The sequence below is a fragment of the Abrus precatorius genome, unplaced genomic scaffold (genome assembly GCF_003935025.1).
Source record: "Abrus precatorius isolate BTA unplaced genomic scaffold, Abrus_2018 Scaffold7, whole genome shotgun sequence".
NCBI lineage: Eukaryota > Viridiplantae > Streptophyta > Magnoliopsida > Fabales > Fabaceae > Abrus > Abrus precatorius.
Window position 1 is genome coordinate 34,591,087 of NW_020874417.1, and position 17,350 is coordinate 34,608,436.

General features: G+C 28.2%; 1 protein-coding gene across 1 annotated transcript; it reads left to right on the top strand.

Moving 5' to 3' along the window:
- The first annotated feature begins 12,333 nt into the window (after window positions 1-12,333).
- Window positions 12,334-14,371, top strand: LOC113871073 (probable cinnamyl alcohol dehydrogenase). Its single transcript, XM_027507821.1, has 5 exons — window positions 12,334-12,491; window positions 12,586-12,699; window positions 12,791-13,018; window positions 13,099-13,538; window positions 13,868-14,371. The coding sequence occupies exons 1-5, from the start codon at window positions 12,403-12,405 to the stop codon at window positions 14,068-14,070; spliced, it is 1,074 nt and encodes a 357-aa protein (XP_027363622.1). The 5' UTR covers window positions 12,334-12,402; the 3' UTR covers window positions 14,071-14,371.
- Window positions 14,372-17,350: the final 2,979 nt, after the last annotated feature.

Consider the following 17,350-nt stretch of genomic DNA (forward strand, 5'->3'; position numbering starts at 1 on the left):
TGTATTGCTGAAGTGGCAACATGGAAGGTCCTATTTATAGGGAAAGAATGTCTGCTATGTTAAGCCATGTGACACGAGAGAAATAGTGAGGTGCCGCCATCTCTAGTTCAATCATACCTTTGCCAAGGAAACCCACAAGGTAGGTTCTGAATTTGAAAAATGGAACTTTTTGAAAGTGATTGTACTTAAAAAGAAACGGGTTTGGACGACTTTGATGATGACATTTTTTTAGCAGAAGTCAAATTAATTTGTAATATCTCATGCAGCCTGCAGCTGAGATTGAAATTCCTGCCAGAGAATTCCAATTAAAAACTCAATTTCTATTTACATACATCGAAATATTTCATTTGACCTTGGAAGATTCTAATGTAAGATTTTCCAAAAGAGCCATGAGATGCCTCTCAACCTAACTTCAAAAAGCCTGTTATGGGTCTTGCGTGATAAAACCGGCCAATTGAATTAACTTTGGACATATTTTATCATCCAAAATGAAAAAATTTAACTTAATTACTAATTTCGAATTCAAATTCTAATATATAATCACGTTAAACCGAAAACTTTTATCATATATACTTATTTTCTCCAACTCAAACAATTATAAAAGTATTAATAATTTAATAAAAAACTGTTCCAATCGAATTCATTTTAAAGTGATTAGGATTTGATTAGTTTTCAGTTTTTATTTAGTTTAGTTTCAAAGTAATAAATAGTATTCTTTTATCCTATTTATACATTTTTTTATTAAGAGTATTGCACCTAATGTGTACTTGAAGGATATTAACTGAGAAATCAAATAATATTTTTTAATTGAAAATACATAAAAAAATTGTATTAATAATTTGTTTATTTAGAATTTTTTTAACTACTATCTTTAAATTTGAGTGTTTTATAAAAGGAATTTAGTTGTTCCAAAGTGAAAAAATGCGTAAAGTGAAAGATGGAGAGTTTATTCATCATTAATTTAAGCTTAAATATTTTATAATTTTTAAATTAGTGATGGATTAATCTTTAGTTTAAATGAGGAAAATCTTAAAATTATATATTAATCCATGTTTGATTTACGGTGGATAGAATTTTAAAATTAAGATTTAATTTGATATATTAAAACAATTTAATTTTAAAATTTTAATTAATTTATTTCTTAAATTTTCTGTTCAACTTTAACGGTTTGTAGTGAATTGTATTGACTTATGAAACCCATTTTAAATACAAGTAAAATGTGAAAAATAATAAATTAAACATATAAGAGAAGATAAAATGATTATGTAATAATAGATTTGAAGTGTAAATGGGTTATAAGAATATTTTATTAATAGTTATAACAATGTGATTTTGTATTCATTAAATATAGAGGTGGGATGAGGGAAGATAGTGACAAGCACAAAGGTGAACAGAAGAGGAAAGAGTGAGCAGAAAATGGTGAAATTAATTTAGTTGATGCAAGTAACTCAATTGACCTCAAGGCGATAAGCCATCAGTCATCAGTCATCAGTCTAGGTGTTCTGTATGCAATGTGACTCGTGACAGATCATCGCCTCAAATCGTTTCATTTCCAACTCCATACTTATCTTCCTTTTACTGTTCCTCTTACTGTTTTTTTCATCACAAATTAGTTCCCCATAAATGTACAATTCAAACGCAAGAAGTCAAATCATTTTTAAATCGGTGTTTTGCCACAAAAATAATGTGTATTTACCAATTTTGAACACTACAAAGTCAATCTTTCTGGAATTTAACCTTTCCGCTGCAAACTATTTATATTCCATACCTTAAACTTTGATTTTGTTATAAATTTATATTTATTTTTAAAATAATGATTATATTCAATAGTTAAATTGATGTTCTATATATTAAAGAATAATTTTGTAATTTAGTGCTTAGTACTTAAGTTCAATAAGGAGATTTTAGTGATTGTCGGAAATAAAGGTAAAGGAATTGTAGAATAGAAAAGTTGAAATGGGGAAAAGGTGTGAACTGAGGTTCATTTTTCTACTACACTTAGAGGAGGGGTACTAACTTGCACACGAATCGTTGTCAATCGAATCTTTTGTAGATACAGACGGTGGAGCATTTTGGTAATGAAACATCACCAAAAAATGTGGTGGCGACTTATTTGTTGTTGATGTTCATTACACCTGGTACTCGCCTTTCTATGGGTCAAATCTTTGTACTATGAGGGAAAACAAAAACTAAAACCTCAATCAACTAAATGTCTAAAACTAGAATGAGCCACGCAATCTAAGACACAATGTCAAGCAAAAATTTGTTGCCAATCTAGACATTTGGTGTGCAAACCATAGTTAGTTAGGTACTTTGATAATCAACGTGTTCACAGGGCAGGACTACAGAATAGTTTCTTTCACAAACTTTCAATTCAAGTGTCACTTTATTTCCTTATACTGTTGTGAACTATTCAAATAGGTTATGGTACGTAAATACGTAATTCACGACATTCACCAAACAAATAAATTTGTAATCTTTTAAGAAAAATTTCTTATACTGTTTATAGCTTTTTGACACCTGTTTTCAATATTTGGCCACAATTCCCCCCCTCCAAATAGCAATGCTTTTGTGGTTCTCTTGCAAAGGGGTGATGAACTAGTTTTAATTTAATTTAACAATTATGTGTCGTAGAAAAGGCCTTAAAAAGGTGCTGTATTATTAAGTAATTAATTCCTCAGGTAGACTACGTTTATGCATGTTTTTAAGCCAAGACCAGACAAGATGTTAGGAATTCAAGAAGGGCTAATGTGAGAATTAGTCTATTTTTTAAAAAGTTAAGACATTCATTTTGTAAATTAATCACATTTTAAAAATTATTTTAATTTTTAAAAAACTCACCACTCAAAAGAAGTAAGTTGAAGAGTGTGCAATCCCTTAGCTAGTGAAAAAAAATGTATAAGCAAGGTGATGTTGGCCTTTCAAAAGCTTGACCACCCAAAGTAACTTGCACTATTCCCTGAATCATGCATTCCATCTTACTGGATTTGAAACGTGTGCTTATGTAAAAGTGAATCAAGTAATTAAGAATAAACAGGATTTAGAATTGTAAAGTGCAGAGTTACCTAACTCTATCTGTATCAACACTTGAAATATTTAGATTCTAAATATAGCTCTGCACTTCTCCTCATTCCACTATCCCCAAGCTACTGAACCTCAAAAAGGAAAAAGATATTGATAGGTAATTGGAATTTACCCATTTTCTATCTTGCCACGGGAAGTAACCGTTTGAAACTGAACTTCGATTAAAATATTTTCATACACTCAATCTATTATTTGGTCGTCAATGTCATGATAACTACTTATACAAACATCAATGTCAGATATCACTAGAACCTAATTTTGCACTTAAATTCTGGTAGATACTAAATCAGGTAAATGGCCATTCCTTCTTATCAAACCTTCCCAAATTTTCTTCATGAAGTGACTCTCAATACTTGAGATAATGGGCACAATGCCATTCCCTAGTAATTGCTTCCAAGTTTCATCCATCACTGAAGTTTTGAGTACAGTAAATCCATTCTTTGACTTTGTACACTAAAACCAAAACCGAATATTTTGTCGCAAATGAAGGTGTTCCTAGCCACGTGTTCCTATAAATAGTGTGTAATAACCAAGATACTAATAAAAGAAGTATAAAAAATTAAGCCAAGAGTTGAGTTAAGTATAATTCAGCAAGAATAAGCCTAGGTTTATTGATAGACTGTGTCAAAAGAGATTAAAATTAATATCTTCTCTTCTTTTCCCTCCAAAATCACACTCCCACAAATATGCTCAAAACTCATCCATCTGAAGGCCTAACTGGCCAAATTAAGCTAGAAATCAGAAATTTTCACGTGCATGATTCAAGGTTAAGATAACAGTATGAGTTTCAATATCTAATTTTCAAAGCCAATCATTATCATCCTTTGGCATACCTTCCAACATGTTCAAAGCCAGAAGCACACTGTGATGCTTTTTCTCCTTTCTTCAATTGATCTCCTCCTAATTTCCCTCCTTTTCTCCCAATACAAACTATAAAAATAGATTCTCATAACTTCAAACTTAGTAGTATAAAGTCTTAAGTCCAGACAAAGCATTATATACTTTGATTATACAAAGTAATATGCAGCTCTGTTACTCTCCAGATGTGATGAATAGAAAAGTGAAGCCTTTCTATGTTAGTGTTATTCTTTTACTTTTGTGCCTTCACCTTCAATTGCTTTCTGGGATTGCAGCTCGGCCACTTGAGGTTAGGAAGATAGACAGCACTTCTCAGAGAAAGTGGGCAATGATGCATTCAGGGCCAAGCCCTCGTGGAAAAGGCCACAAATTAGGGACTCATGATGTCCAAATTCCAAGAAAGTTTAAAGAATCTGTTCCAAGCCCTGACATAGGACACGAAATAACACCAGATGGCTGATCCTCGGCCATTTTGCTTTCATCACTAGGAGGATTTATCATAAATAACATGTAAGAAAAATATGAAGCAGTTCCTCTTTCTGTTTCTGGAGATGACGCTGATAGCAACTGAGATAGTAGATGTTTTGGTCTTTAGTTTAATAAAACTCATTTGAATGTTACCAGAACATCGAGAATACACTATTTAAGTTGACTTGCTCAATAGAAAAGCACAGCTAAGACAATGCACCTACACTACATTAACCCATAGCTAATAAATTGGGAATAAATGCCTGCCCAATTGATTGTTTGATTATGTCCAAATCTAAATAGCCCCAAAATTTGGTAAAATTCTTGAACATAGTCCCCTCATTTATGATGTTCTCTCTCTTTGGCAACCCCAATAAATATACTCTAGCTCTGCACCTGCAAATTCTTAACATAAAGAAAACTTCAATGTGTACATCCACAAATATTTATGCGCTAACAATTTAAGTAGCTTTGGTTTTACATGGCTTCCAATAAAAGGTGTTACTTGGATATATGAGCTTGGTATTATGTTGATACTTGAACAAACTCGTATATTAGGTGATTAGATGCATACACAGAAAATGTTCTGACATTCAAGTCAAGTGTTCACAATCTTAAGTTGCTATATTTGTATTCCTATTTACTTGTTTTCTGCCTGACCTTCTGCCATTTCATCTTCAATTGGCCAGGCAAAGAGATTCTAACACAGTTGTAAGGCCCAATATATAGTGCGCAAGAACCCAATCTTCTCTTCAAGGAAGGTAATGTAGGACTTGTTTCCTTTGAAATATTTCCATCAACAACACCAATGTTAATAATGCATGTCACACGTAGTAGAGAGCGGATAACTAAATATAAAAGATGCAAATAAAAGAGAAAGAATTACAACTAGCTGATCTTCAACTTGAAAAGTTTTGTTACCAATTCTATTGATCTTGGGCGTTAAGAACGCGTTGTAGGTAGCTCCTAGTTACTGTCACATTTTTCAAATACTTAAATATTATTAACATTAATCGTGACATTGTTTTAAAAAACAATAGAAGTTGCATTTCTCAATTATCACATTGAAGTTGTAATTTAGAATGGTAATTATGTAAAGGTATGATAATGATTTATTAAAATATGGTCACTTACATTTTATATTTTTAAAAGTGATTTAAATTTAAAATAAGTCATATTTAACAATTTTTGACTAAAACACATAACTTATAACAATGAAAGTTATTTCGAGTGGTAAGTAGTTCGGTATTACTTAAATAAGATCCTAAATGAATTCATCTACTATCTAAGTATGCAACTCAAGTTGAAACAAAAGAAAAAGTACAATATTCGTTAGTGGCTTATTTTAAATTAATAATTATTTTAAAATTTACATTCAAATAATTTTAAAAAATAAATAAACATTATTAACTAATATTCTTAGAATAATGATTACAAAATTTGAAAACTACATTGAAAATGTATTTAAAATTAAAACGTGTATATTTAATAACATTTAAAAACTAACATTTGTAAAAATAAATAAATAACACTGTACCGACCGATGCAAAACGCCACCACCAACTTTTTCAAAGTTTCACGAAACATTATCAGCGACATGGGCCGCCCTTAAGTTAAAATCGATTATGTCAATACATTCCTAGACGAACTACTTTATGTATGTTCAAAATATAATATAATATAAAAATATATTACATTATTTAGATACTTTATATAACATTTATATGAAAATAATTATAAATCTTCTTACCTTTTATGCCTACAAATATTTTTAATTATTAAATAAAAAATAGAGAATTATTGAAAAATTTGTAAGAAAATATGACAAAACTCTTTACATAATTTTTATTATCTTATCTTATATGCACATATAATACACTTTAAAATGAAAATCTACCATATAAAAAATGTGAATATTTACTATGTTGTGTAATTTGTATTTTATTTTCAAACAAATTAACGAGGAAGAGTCCAAAATCATGAGAGACGATAAGTTGAAAATTCAACGTTTTCAGCAAGAAGCCATTAGACCTTGCTCTTTAATCGTTTTGTTGAAAAAAATTGGTATTTTAGTTACCAAAAAGGGAAAATAAAGGCACATTCAATAATGTCAAAATAAGTGGGGACAATTTTTGAAGAAATGAGCGTCCAGGAATGACTTCCGTGCCACGCGACCCCACTCTCTCTTCTTGGATCTCATTAGATATCATTACTGTGTGATGTTTGTCCGAATTTTAATATTTTATTATTTAAAAAATAGTTATATATCACATGATATTCAGTAAAAACTATTAACATGTAATTGATTGTATCAAATCACCTAATAATTTCTGTTTTCATTAAATATCTTTTGGGCTTGATAATTTTAAAGTTGAGTAATTAGTTTTAATAAAATTGGTTTTGATTCATTGAACGTAACTAAAATATATGCCTGAATTAATCTTAATTATTAAATTTATATTTTTATTAAAAATGATAATCAATATTTAACGCTAAAATAAATAGCTACTTGGGTGTGCAAAAGAAAAATGACAAAATTCATCATCAAATAATGCAGGTTGGAGCAAATGGTTAAAGATATGAAGGAAAAATCTTGTCTTTTTCATGAAACATCAACATCTTAATTTCTCCATCAATATGCATGTTAATGATAGCTTTGCAAAGGGATCCCATCGTCTATTATGATTTACTATGTTGATGATTAGCTTTTGTAGCGGGTTTAGTAAATACATTAAGTGATTTCTTTTGACACTATTCTTTCGAAAATTAAATTTTTAAATTTTAATTTTTTTAAATTAGTGTAATTAATTTAAAAACTATATCAACAAGATCAATAATATTACCTACCTAACAAGATCAAAAGAATGGTATTTGATATTATTGTGAAAATTAAGAGTGACTTATTTGTTAATATACCTTTTAATTTGATAACTTTAACAGTACATACTTGTATTGTTTTTTAATATTCTTCTTCAACTCTAAGTAGCTTTTAACTTAGTGATGGTTTGTATTTTAAATTTGAACTTCAGCATGTACTTTTTTTTCTTGAGTTTTTTTAAAATGTTACAAGTCAGTTTTTTTGTTAGTCCTTTTCTATTTTTTATTTGACCTATCATTTAAGAAAAAAATATCATGTGATACAATATTAAAATTTAAATATCGTAGGCCAAAGCATTTAATTTATTATTAGCAAATTATTTTTTCTTAACCACTTGCTTACATGTAGACTGTCGTTGGAATTTCTGGTGAACATTTTATCAAATAATTTATAGGTTTTCTTGCAAACTGTGCAGTGGCAATGATGGAGCTGTTAGAGAAGGATATCCCATCTTACAGGATCTGGGTCTACTTCTTATGTTCTTCGCTGTTCTCTTGAACGTTCTTAAGTCTCATACAGTATTTTTATTCTCATGCCTTCTAAGAAGATTCCTGAACACTAATTGAATAACGAAGATTGAGTGAAACTGTTTGTAACTTACGCATGCGTGATAATCTTTAAGTCCTATTGGTCCCTCAACGTGCTGTTGACATTCCACCGAGTAAGCATCGATTTCAAGTTGTTCTGACTCAACTACAATTTTTAGCTTTTATAGTCTTGAAAAAATGTAAATACAAATAAAAAGGTTTTAAAGTGATTCTATTACAGCTTTAAAATATCTATTATTATTCTTCTTTAAAGAGATTTTATATGAAATACTCTTTTCTATCAGTTAATTAAATCAACAATAATATATTTAAATTAAATATTTTACATAAATAATGTCAATAAATGTATAAAAATGACAATAGAAAAACAATTTTTAATTTGAGATTAAAAGTGGTTGAAGATGGGGTATCCTTTTGCATTTCTCAAGATTGGTTATGGAAACGTTGTGGAGCAACGGCTGCACCAGAAATCCTTCACGATCACAGTATGAGTCGCCAAAGCATTGCAGTGTTGTCCCTTGCACAGACTCCAAGTTCTGTTTTGCTTTCTCTGTCTCAACAATTTTAAAAAACGAAAATAATTTTCGTTCACGTAAAGTGGATATATATATATTTTATTTCCTTTGATTTGGAGTGGATAATTTTCTTAAGTACGCATAGAAAAGATAAATAAAAATACATACATATAATATTGAATATAAGAACAGTAATTATTTAATATTTGAATAATGAAACGAAAGAAAAAAAAAATACCATTTAATGTTATTGGGATGATTGTATGTAATTTTGTGATTCATGAATTATATTTTAATATATATTAATAATGCATAATAATAAATAAATAAATAATATTTATATTATTAATATATTAAAATTTATAACGTTTAATAAAAATTTCTACATATGAATTTATAATAAATTTTTATCATGCATAATTAAGTATGTATTAAAAAAAATTATTTTTGTCTCAAATATAAGTAAATATAAAAAAATACAATAGTATTAGTATAAATAAATTTTATTTAATTTTAAATTATTTAATAAAATTAAATTTAAAATGTTTTTATTAATTAAAAAATTATTTTAATTTAATACATTTATTTATTCTTAAAATATAATTAATAATTTCATATAATTTTTAAAATAGAAAAATATAGTTAAAACAAGTTTACATGATTGTTTTTTATATTTCACATTATTTAGTATAAGAACCGAAACATATTATTATAGTAAAACATAAATACGTGAAAATTATAAATTGTAAATTCATATAAAAAAACTAGTAATAATGAACAATTAAATTGATAACTTACATATTAAATAAATAAATATATTTATTAGTATGGATAGCAAATAGGTATCTCATCAATACATATATTATAATAAGGGGCAAAGACAAATAAATAATATTTTTTCAGAGGATCTAGATCTTCTACAGTTTTGATAGAAATTGTATTTTGCAGTGTATTTTTGTTTAAGCAAATTATATTTCACTTAAGTAAATTTAACAAAAATATTTTATTTTAAGCTAAAAAAATTTATTTAGGCAAATTTAGTTAAAAAATAATTTTTGTTTAAGGCAAAAAATTTGATTAAGTTAAAATTGAGAAAAATTTGAGAAATCTTTATTTTTTACTAATGATTACTTAATTATCAAATATTCTTACATATTTTATTCCACTAAATATTCTAAATGCATTGTCTAGTATGTTACTTGTGCTAAACATTAGTCAGATAAAACTATTTGAAATAAAGTTAAATTGTTGAGAATGATAGGAATGATAACTTTAAAAAATTGATTGAGAAATAATTACATTATTACATGTTTTAAAATATTTAAATTTTTATATTATGATTATAAAGTGTGACTAGATCATCGTACATAAATATATCTAAATATATTATCTAGTATGTTACTTGTACTAAATATTAGTGAAGTAGAATCATTTAGAATCAAATTAAATTATTAAAAATAATAATAAGAATTATAATAATGATGACTTTGTGAAATTGATTGAAAAATAGTTGTAATATTACATATTTTAAAATAATTAAATTTTTGTTATATATTCATAAAGTGTGACCACGTGATATTACATTAAAGTTTATCAAATTTTCTAAATTTTAAAAAAGAAGAAGATCAAGTTTTAAAATTTTTACAATTATAGCTTAAACAAATTTTTTTAACTTAAACTAAAAATATTTTTTTATTAAATTTATTTAAATAAAATAAAATTTATTTAAACAAAAATATACTTCAGAACGCAGTTTCAATTAAAAGTACAGAAAATTCAGATCCGTTAATAGTTAAAAAAGTGGGACATTGCCTTTATGACATGGCACATGTATTTTGATTATGTATGGTGATATATCCTTTAACAAGGAGAAAGAGTGTCACGGGGTACTAGATGGAGCCGTCCATCAATGATTATGTAATATTGATTTCTCTCGTGTATATTTTTGTAAAAAATATATACATATGTGTTGTGTTATTATTGGTTAGAAATTATGCATGACAATAAAAAAATTACAGTTTATATTCTCCTGGCTTTTCTAGTTGTTGGGACAGTGATTGGCTAACTTCTATATTTTAAAATTTATTAGCATTAATTTAGTAATAAAATTGCATAACTATTTTTTAATGTATATTTATGAATACATGATAAAAATTTAATAAATACTAATTTTTTATTATAACTTATAATATTTAATGTGTGTTAAAAATTATCTATGGGTTTTAAACAGCTAATATGCGAGTGGAATACATTAGAGGTACTAAATTGCTTGAAACTTAAGATGGTGAAGCAATTCAGAATATTTTGATTTTAGACTTATTAGGTTGTTGAAGGACGTTATTGCTTTTGCTTTAAATTTCTGATGTATTTAAAAATAAGTCTTTGTTTAATGTTTTCTACTGTAATCGTTTTTTTTTAATAATTCACTTCACCTGCTCACAAAGATCGACAGGAATTATTAAATAGTGCAAATTTCTTTGGCAGTCAGCAAAAGCTTCTAAACATGTTGACAATTTGACAATTGACGTATGCATGATGCAATGCTGCTACTCGTCTATTACAATAAACAAATGGGATGAGAATTGATGGTGATAATAATCCTAGATGGTCCACTTCTCCTGTGGAGCAAAGCGATGGAACTTCCCCAATTCTGATACCATCTTGATGAACAAAGCCTGATTTGAAAGCAATCTGAACTTCTCAAAATAAAGATTATAAAGTTCAATCATTCAATAAACTGTAATTAAAAAAAGTATTTCTCAACTTCTTATTCACTGTGTATTTAGAAAAGTTTTAAAACGTTCCTCTATTAACAGCTAATTAAAATTCACCTTGAATATGTTTTTTTAAAGTAATTATTTAAAAATTCAACAGTATTTAATTATGTATCAAATTATAACTAGATGCTAATATAGTTTTTTTAATACAATAGTTTACTGTTACTGTTCGTCATTTATTGTCTCTATGTATTCTTTTTCAAATCTTCTGGGCCGTTCTTAATATGTAACCTGTTGTTACTCGTAAGCTTTAAATCTATAATTAATAAATACATTAATTAATATTAGAACATGATAAAAAAATTCCCTCGATAATTGTTATAAATGTTTAATATAATTAATTTTATGCCTTCTTTGTTTTTTAGACCAAATCATGATTGTTTTATTTTATATAATTATAATTTAGCTTAAATAAAAAGTTGATAATTCTTTTAAGAAATTAATTATAGTATGTTATCGGTATAAAAGTTTTATGTTGTCATTCAATTAGAATGAATGGTAAATATAATTTTTAAATTAATTATTTCAAAAATAAATGTTTTTATTAATATGATAATCAATAATCAAACTACAGTGTAATGCATTTCAATTAAATTTTAAATAAAGCAAACTCCTCCTTTGTCATAAACTGGACAAAAAATGGTTTTCCTAATAAATTAGAAAAGAAGTCACCAGACATGATATCTCCTTAGATGAACGGTTTACATAATAAATAAAAAATTATATTATCAAATAATTAAAACATATTTTAACTATAATTTTTAAATTAAGTATTATATAAATTAATAACTATTGTTAAATATAATAATTTATAATTAAACGATAATATAAAAAATATTGTATTAGTATATTTTAATTAAATTATAAATAAAACGAAGCAATCTTGAAATCAAACCAAATATCTTCATTCACACCTTACATTAAATAGGCATTGAAGAATAATAATTTTTTATAATAAGATCAATGGGGAGGAGATGATGAATGCGTAAGGATTAAAAAAAGGAGGACGTAGAAGGAAAGCAGAGGATTGTGACCTTTCGATGAACGATGAATGTAAGGTAGAGAGAGAAGGTGTAGGAGAGAGAGTACAGGATAACCGTATCCGATAAACCCCCCCCCCCCATTCACCTACCGCTACCGCGCTTGAAGGGCCCACATCGCATGCTATATCCCCTTTATATATACGCTTCTTCCCAAATCAACTCACCAACAAAGCCCACTCACACTAACTTTTATTCTCTGTTTCTTTTCTCAAATTCCATTTCTCAGGAAACATGGGTAGCATCGAATCCGAGAGAACTACAGTTGGATGGGCCGCAAGAGACCCTTCAGGGATTCTCTCCCCATACACCTTCACTCTCAGGTAACCTCATCTTCTTTTTTCGTATTTTCCTCTGTATGGTTCTGTCCCTGCTTGCCAATTATCACGTGTTTAACAATCATACAAAATAATGCAGAAACACAGGCCCTGATGATGTTTACATAAAAGTTCACTACTGTGGAATTTGCCATTCTGATCTCCACCAAATTAAAAACGATCTTGGCATGTCCAATTATCCTATGGTCCCCGGGTACGCTCATTTATTAACAGTTATTCGTTAGTTGTTGTGGTTTTTTTTGTTGTTGCGAATGATGATTAATTAACAATGATTAAAAAAACAGACACGAAGTGGTTGGCGAGGTGCTGGAGGTGGGTTCCAACGTTACCAGGTTCAGAGTGGGAGAATTGGTAGGAGTTGGACTCCTCGTTGGTTGTTGCAAAAGCTGCAGTGCATGTGAATCAGATATTGAGCAATACTGCAACAAGAAAATATGGTCTTATAATGATGTTTACACCGATGGAAAGCCCACGCAGGGTGGCTTTGCTGAAACCACTGTTGTTGAGCAGAAGTAATTGATTAATCAATTAATTAACTCGATTATTTTTTTTTAATTTGATTTATTAATGTGTTTGATTTGGCTGTAACCAGGTTTGTTGTGAAAATACCAGAGGGATTTGAGCCAGAGCAAGCTGCACCTTTGTTGTGTGCGGGCGTGACTGTGTACAGTCCCCTGTCACACTTTGGGCTGAAAGAGAGTGGGTTGAGAGGAGGAATATTGGGCCTTGGAGGAGTGGGACACATGGGGGTTAAGATTGCAAAAGCATTGGGCCATCATGTCACTGTGATAAGCTCTTCTGATAAGAAGAAACAGGAGGCACTTGAACACCTTGGAGCTGACCAATATCTTGTCAGCTCTGATGCCACTGCCATGCAAGAAGCTGCTGATTCACTTGACTATATCATCGACACTGTGCCTGTTGGTCACCCTCTTGAGCCTTATCTCTCCCTTCTCAAACTTGATGGGAAGTTAATCTTGATGGGGGTCATCAACACCCCTCTTCAATTCGTTAGTCCCATGGTCATGCTTGGTAAGCCACACACATGAATGAATTTTATACCATCTTTTTGAAGTTCAAGGCTTTTTTGCTTTCCCCTTTCTTTTATCTGATACTTGAACTAATGTCTTGTTGATACCTCAAATTATTGAGTATACATCACTTCATTTTTTTTAGTCTTGTAATTTTAGGGTTAGGATAATTGTTGTGATGATTTTAGAAATTGAGAAATATAAAATAATATTTTTGAATTTTATGAACTAACTTGATGTATTATTCCCAATACTTACATCATACATGTCTTCTGTTAATAATATTTTTTTAACCTTCCAATTTCAATGATATGTATTGGGGTTATGTAGGGAGGAAGGCAATCACAGGAAGCTTCATTGGGAGCATGAAGGAGACAGAGGAGATGCTGGAGTTCTGGAAAGAGAAGGGTCTGAGTTCGATGATTGAGGTTGTAAAGATGGATTATATTAACAAAGCCTTTGAAAGGTTGGAGAAGAACGATGTGAGATATAGGTTTGTTGTGGATGTTAAAGGCAGCAAACTTGATGAGTAAAAGTATACAAGTACGACATGTGCCACCCTCAATTAATTGAACCAAGTTGCGTCTGTATGTTAAGGAGTGCTCTGTCTTCTCTGTTTTGGTTTCACTCACTTTATCAATCATATGTTTATCAGTTTCTCATGAAAAGCAAAACATACCAAACTTCTTGATTGACCCTTATAATCTTGAATTTGTTGTACCATTTTTTATAATTAAAATACAAAAGAAGTGGATATCGAGCGTATGGTGGATTACCAACTTTGTTGAGAGGAGTGTTTTGTGGGTGATCCTGCTGAATTGATTTTGATTATTCTGTCTTTACCTAATCTTTGAAATTGACACTCTTGGACACAGTTCTCAGCCACACACGTATACCAACAACCATTTTAGGTTCGCATTATTGGCTTGCGTTTGTCTAAATTTATTTATAAGGTAAATAATTTTATACCAAATAGATTAATAGTATTTTATTTATAAAAAACAATGTAATATTTTAACTTTATTAATAAGATGTGATTATTTATTTTAGGAGATAATTTATACAAACTCCCTTGTTTTCAGATGACCGCAAGCTGTCTTCTGTTGTCGTTGTGAATTAATGGTGTGACTTGTTTGTTCTCAAATTTTAATTATACTAATCAGCTGTACTAAATATCATTTTAGTTTAGCACTCTTCATCGGTTATTCTCTAAATTGTGTTATAAGATACATTATTATATTTTAAGTAGATTAATAATTTTTAAAACAAATAAATAAGATGTCAAAATAAATTTTATTGCAATATTTTAATATTACTAGTCTGTTTAGAATGAAGTTAATTATTTCATAAAATGATTTAGATAAGTCTTCTTCGTTATCATGATAACAGAAGTACAAATTCAAATTTTAATTATACTTATCACCTAAAAATAATTTGGAAAACTCTTGATCCCTGCACAAATATTTTACCTATAAGCTTTGACTAACAGTTTTATTTTTACCATGTTTTGATTTTTATACTTATTTTACCCTTTTTTTATTGTATCATTCATTTTGTTCGTTATATTCCCTTTTTTATATATCTTTCTCTTCCTACTTCAAATAAATCTATTTATTGTGTGTACAATTACCACTGTTATTTAACTAAACCTGAAATTTATAAATCATATAAAAATGTTAAAAATATATTAACCGTGCTCGTACTTACAATCGAAGAAATTAATTTAACAGTGGTGGATTAATTTAGTCAACCATTTACGCCTTCTTTTTTTAATGAATAAATAACGTTTTATACATTCTTTTCATTACATTACTTTTCACATTCAAATCTTATCCAGTTGTCATTTATTTAAAGATAAAAATAAGTTAAATGAGATTATTTTAATTTAACTCATTTGTTTGATATAAATCATTTTTTTTATAACAAATGAAACTAAAAGTCCAAAAATATAAAAAGAACTAATACAAAGACCAGACTATAAATGTCAAGACCATATAAATTCAAATAAGGATAAAAAAGAAGAAGAAGATAAGAATATGATCTAAAAAGGTATAACACAAAATCATGGACACCTATTTTCAGAAGTATTATATGACTTATTATATGCATAAAATTATCATAGTTATATATGTAACATGGGATGATTTAACATTGAATTTAATAATATCACATTATATAAAAAAAAAGTTATTAAATAATATAAATGTTTATATTTTACAGTTAGTATCAACCAATTATAGATATATATTGTTAAAACCTATCTTAATTGTAGACTTTGTTCCTCCTTAGTCTATCTCTGATCGGGTTCAGTTGTCAATTAGTAATTTTATTTTGCTTCAAAATAAAAATATACATTGCTTCAAACTTATTCTACGTTTTTTCGTGGCCGGTCTCGTTTATTGCATGTTTAGACATGGGAAAGAGCATTTGACCCGAAAAGAATGCGAAGGAGCAGTCTTCACACTTGCAATAACGATTCAGCGTATTTTTTTTAGTATATAATATGTTAAACCGAAGATATTCCACTTGTGTTTAAAAGTTATAAATATATATATATATATATATATATATATATATATATTAATGATTTTAACCTAAAAATAACTATTTTATATAATAATTATATTAAAAATATTAATTATATCCACTCAACGATCTCTCGCAAAATTACTTTATTTATTTAAAATAAAATTTAAATTAACAATTAAATTGACAAAATTTGGTATTTATAAAATTATTAAACAAAATAAAAAAATTATTTTGAAAACTAAATATATGTATGACTTCATTCTTGCTTAGTCAATGCTTCTCTCTGTGTTTTGTTTTGTGTGCATCAAACGTATCCTACAAATTATGGTGGTCTCACTCTGCCTTAGACCTAAATTGAGTACGTTAACGACTTGAAATATGCAAGGGACATTATAAGATGACGCAGGCCAAGGATGTGTTAAAGGAGCATTATGGATTGTTTTTTTTTTTTAACCCAATCTGAATGATGTGAAATGGTTAAGATCATCTCAACCTCTCATTTTCTATCCTAATTTTTTATTGCACTTCGCAACCATTTTGTTAGTTCTACCTACTAACCTACTACCTAAAAGACAACCTAACGAAAAGGCCTAGGAAATATGATTAGTTTTTCGTCAATGAATTTCCTATAATTGTGGATTTGCTAAGCTAATAACAGAAACAGACTTGAAGTTGATAATGAAGTCGACTTGACTTACCATATCTGGCGAAGCATTTACAGGTTTTTTTATTTTTATTTAATACAATAATACAAATAAAAAAAACAATTTTATCAACTTCAATTGTTAGAATTAATTGTGCACGTATAAAAATTGTATTTTTTTGCTAAAAATAATAATATTTATTAGGTTTACTTGCACTTTTTGTCTTTATTTTTTAATGTATTTACAATTTTATTTTTTTATTTTAATTATTCATATTTGAATTTTTTAATTTTTAAAATGCTCAAATTGAATCCTTCACCTTAAAATTTTATTTAATAATTAATGTAAAATGTAAAGGAAGTGTGACATTTTATTGATTTGTATAAATAAATAATGAAAAATATAAAATATAATAAAAAGTTTAAATTTAAGATGAAAAATTGAATTTGAATTCAAATTAGAGAGACTAAATGTAAAATGAGAATCAAAACTTGGTTAACAGGGGCACCCCTAACTTTAGCTTAGAGTCTAGTTTCGTCATTGTCCTTGATATCCATGTATTCCTTTTGTTTTTGTTTTTTTTAAACTGGGTTTCAATGCACAGCGAGCACTTGTCATTCATACAGAAAGCCCCCACCCA

What these genes read in the sequence shown, in the direction of transcription:
- LOC113871073 (XM_027507821.1), top strand. Translation starts at nt 12,403, where the DNA reads ATGGGTAGCATCGAATCCGAGAGAACTACAGTTGGATGGGCCGCAAGA. An exon ending in CCATACACCTTCACTCTCAG is followed by an intron (nt 12,492 to 12,585) that starts GTAACCTCATCT and finishes AAAATAATGCAG; the next exon opens with AAACACAGGCCCTGATGATG. An exon ending in TAGTCCCATGGTCATGCTTG is followed by an intron (nt 13,539 to 13,867) that starts GTAAGCCACACA and finishes GGGGTTATGTAG; the next exon opens with GGAGGAAGGCAATCACAGGA.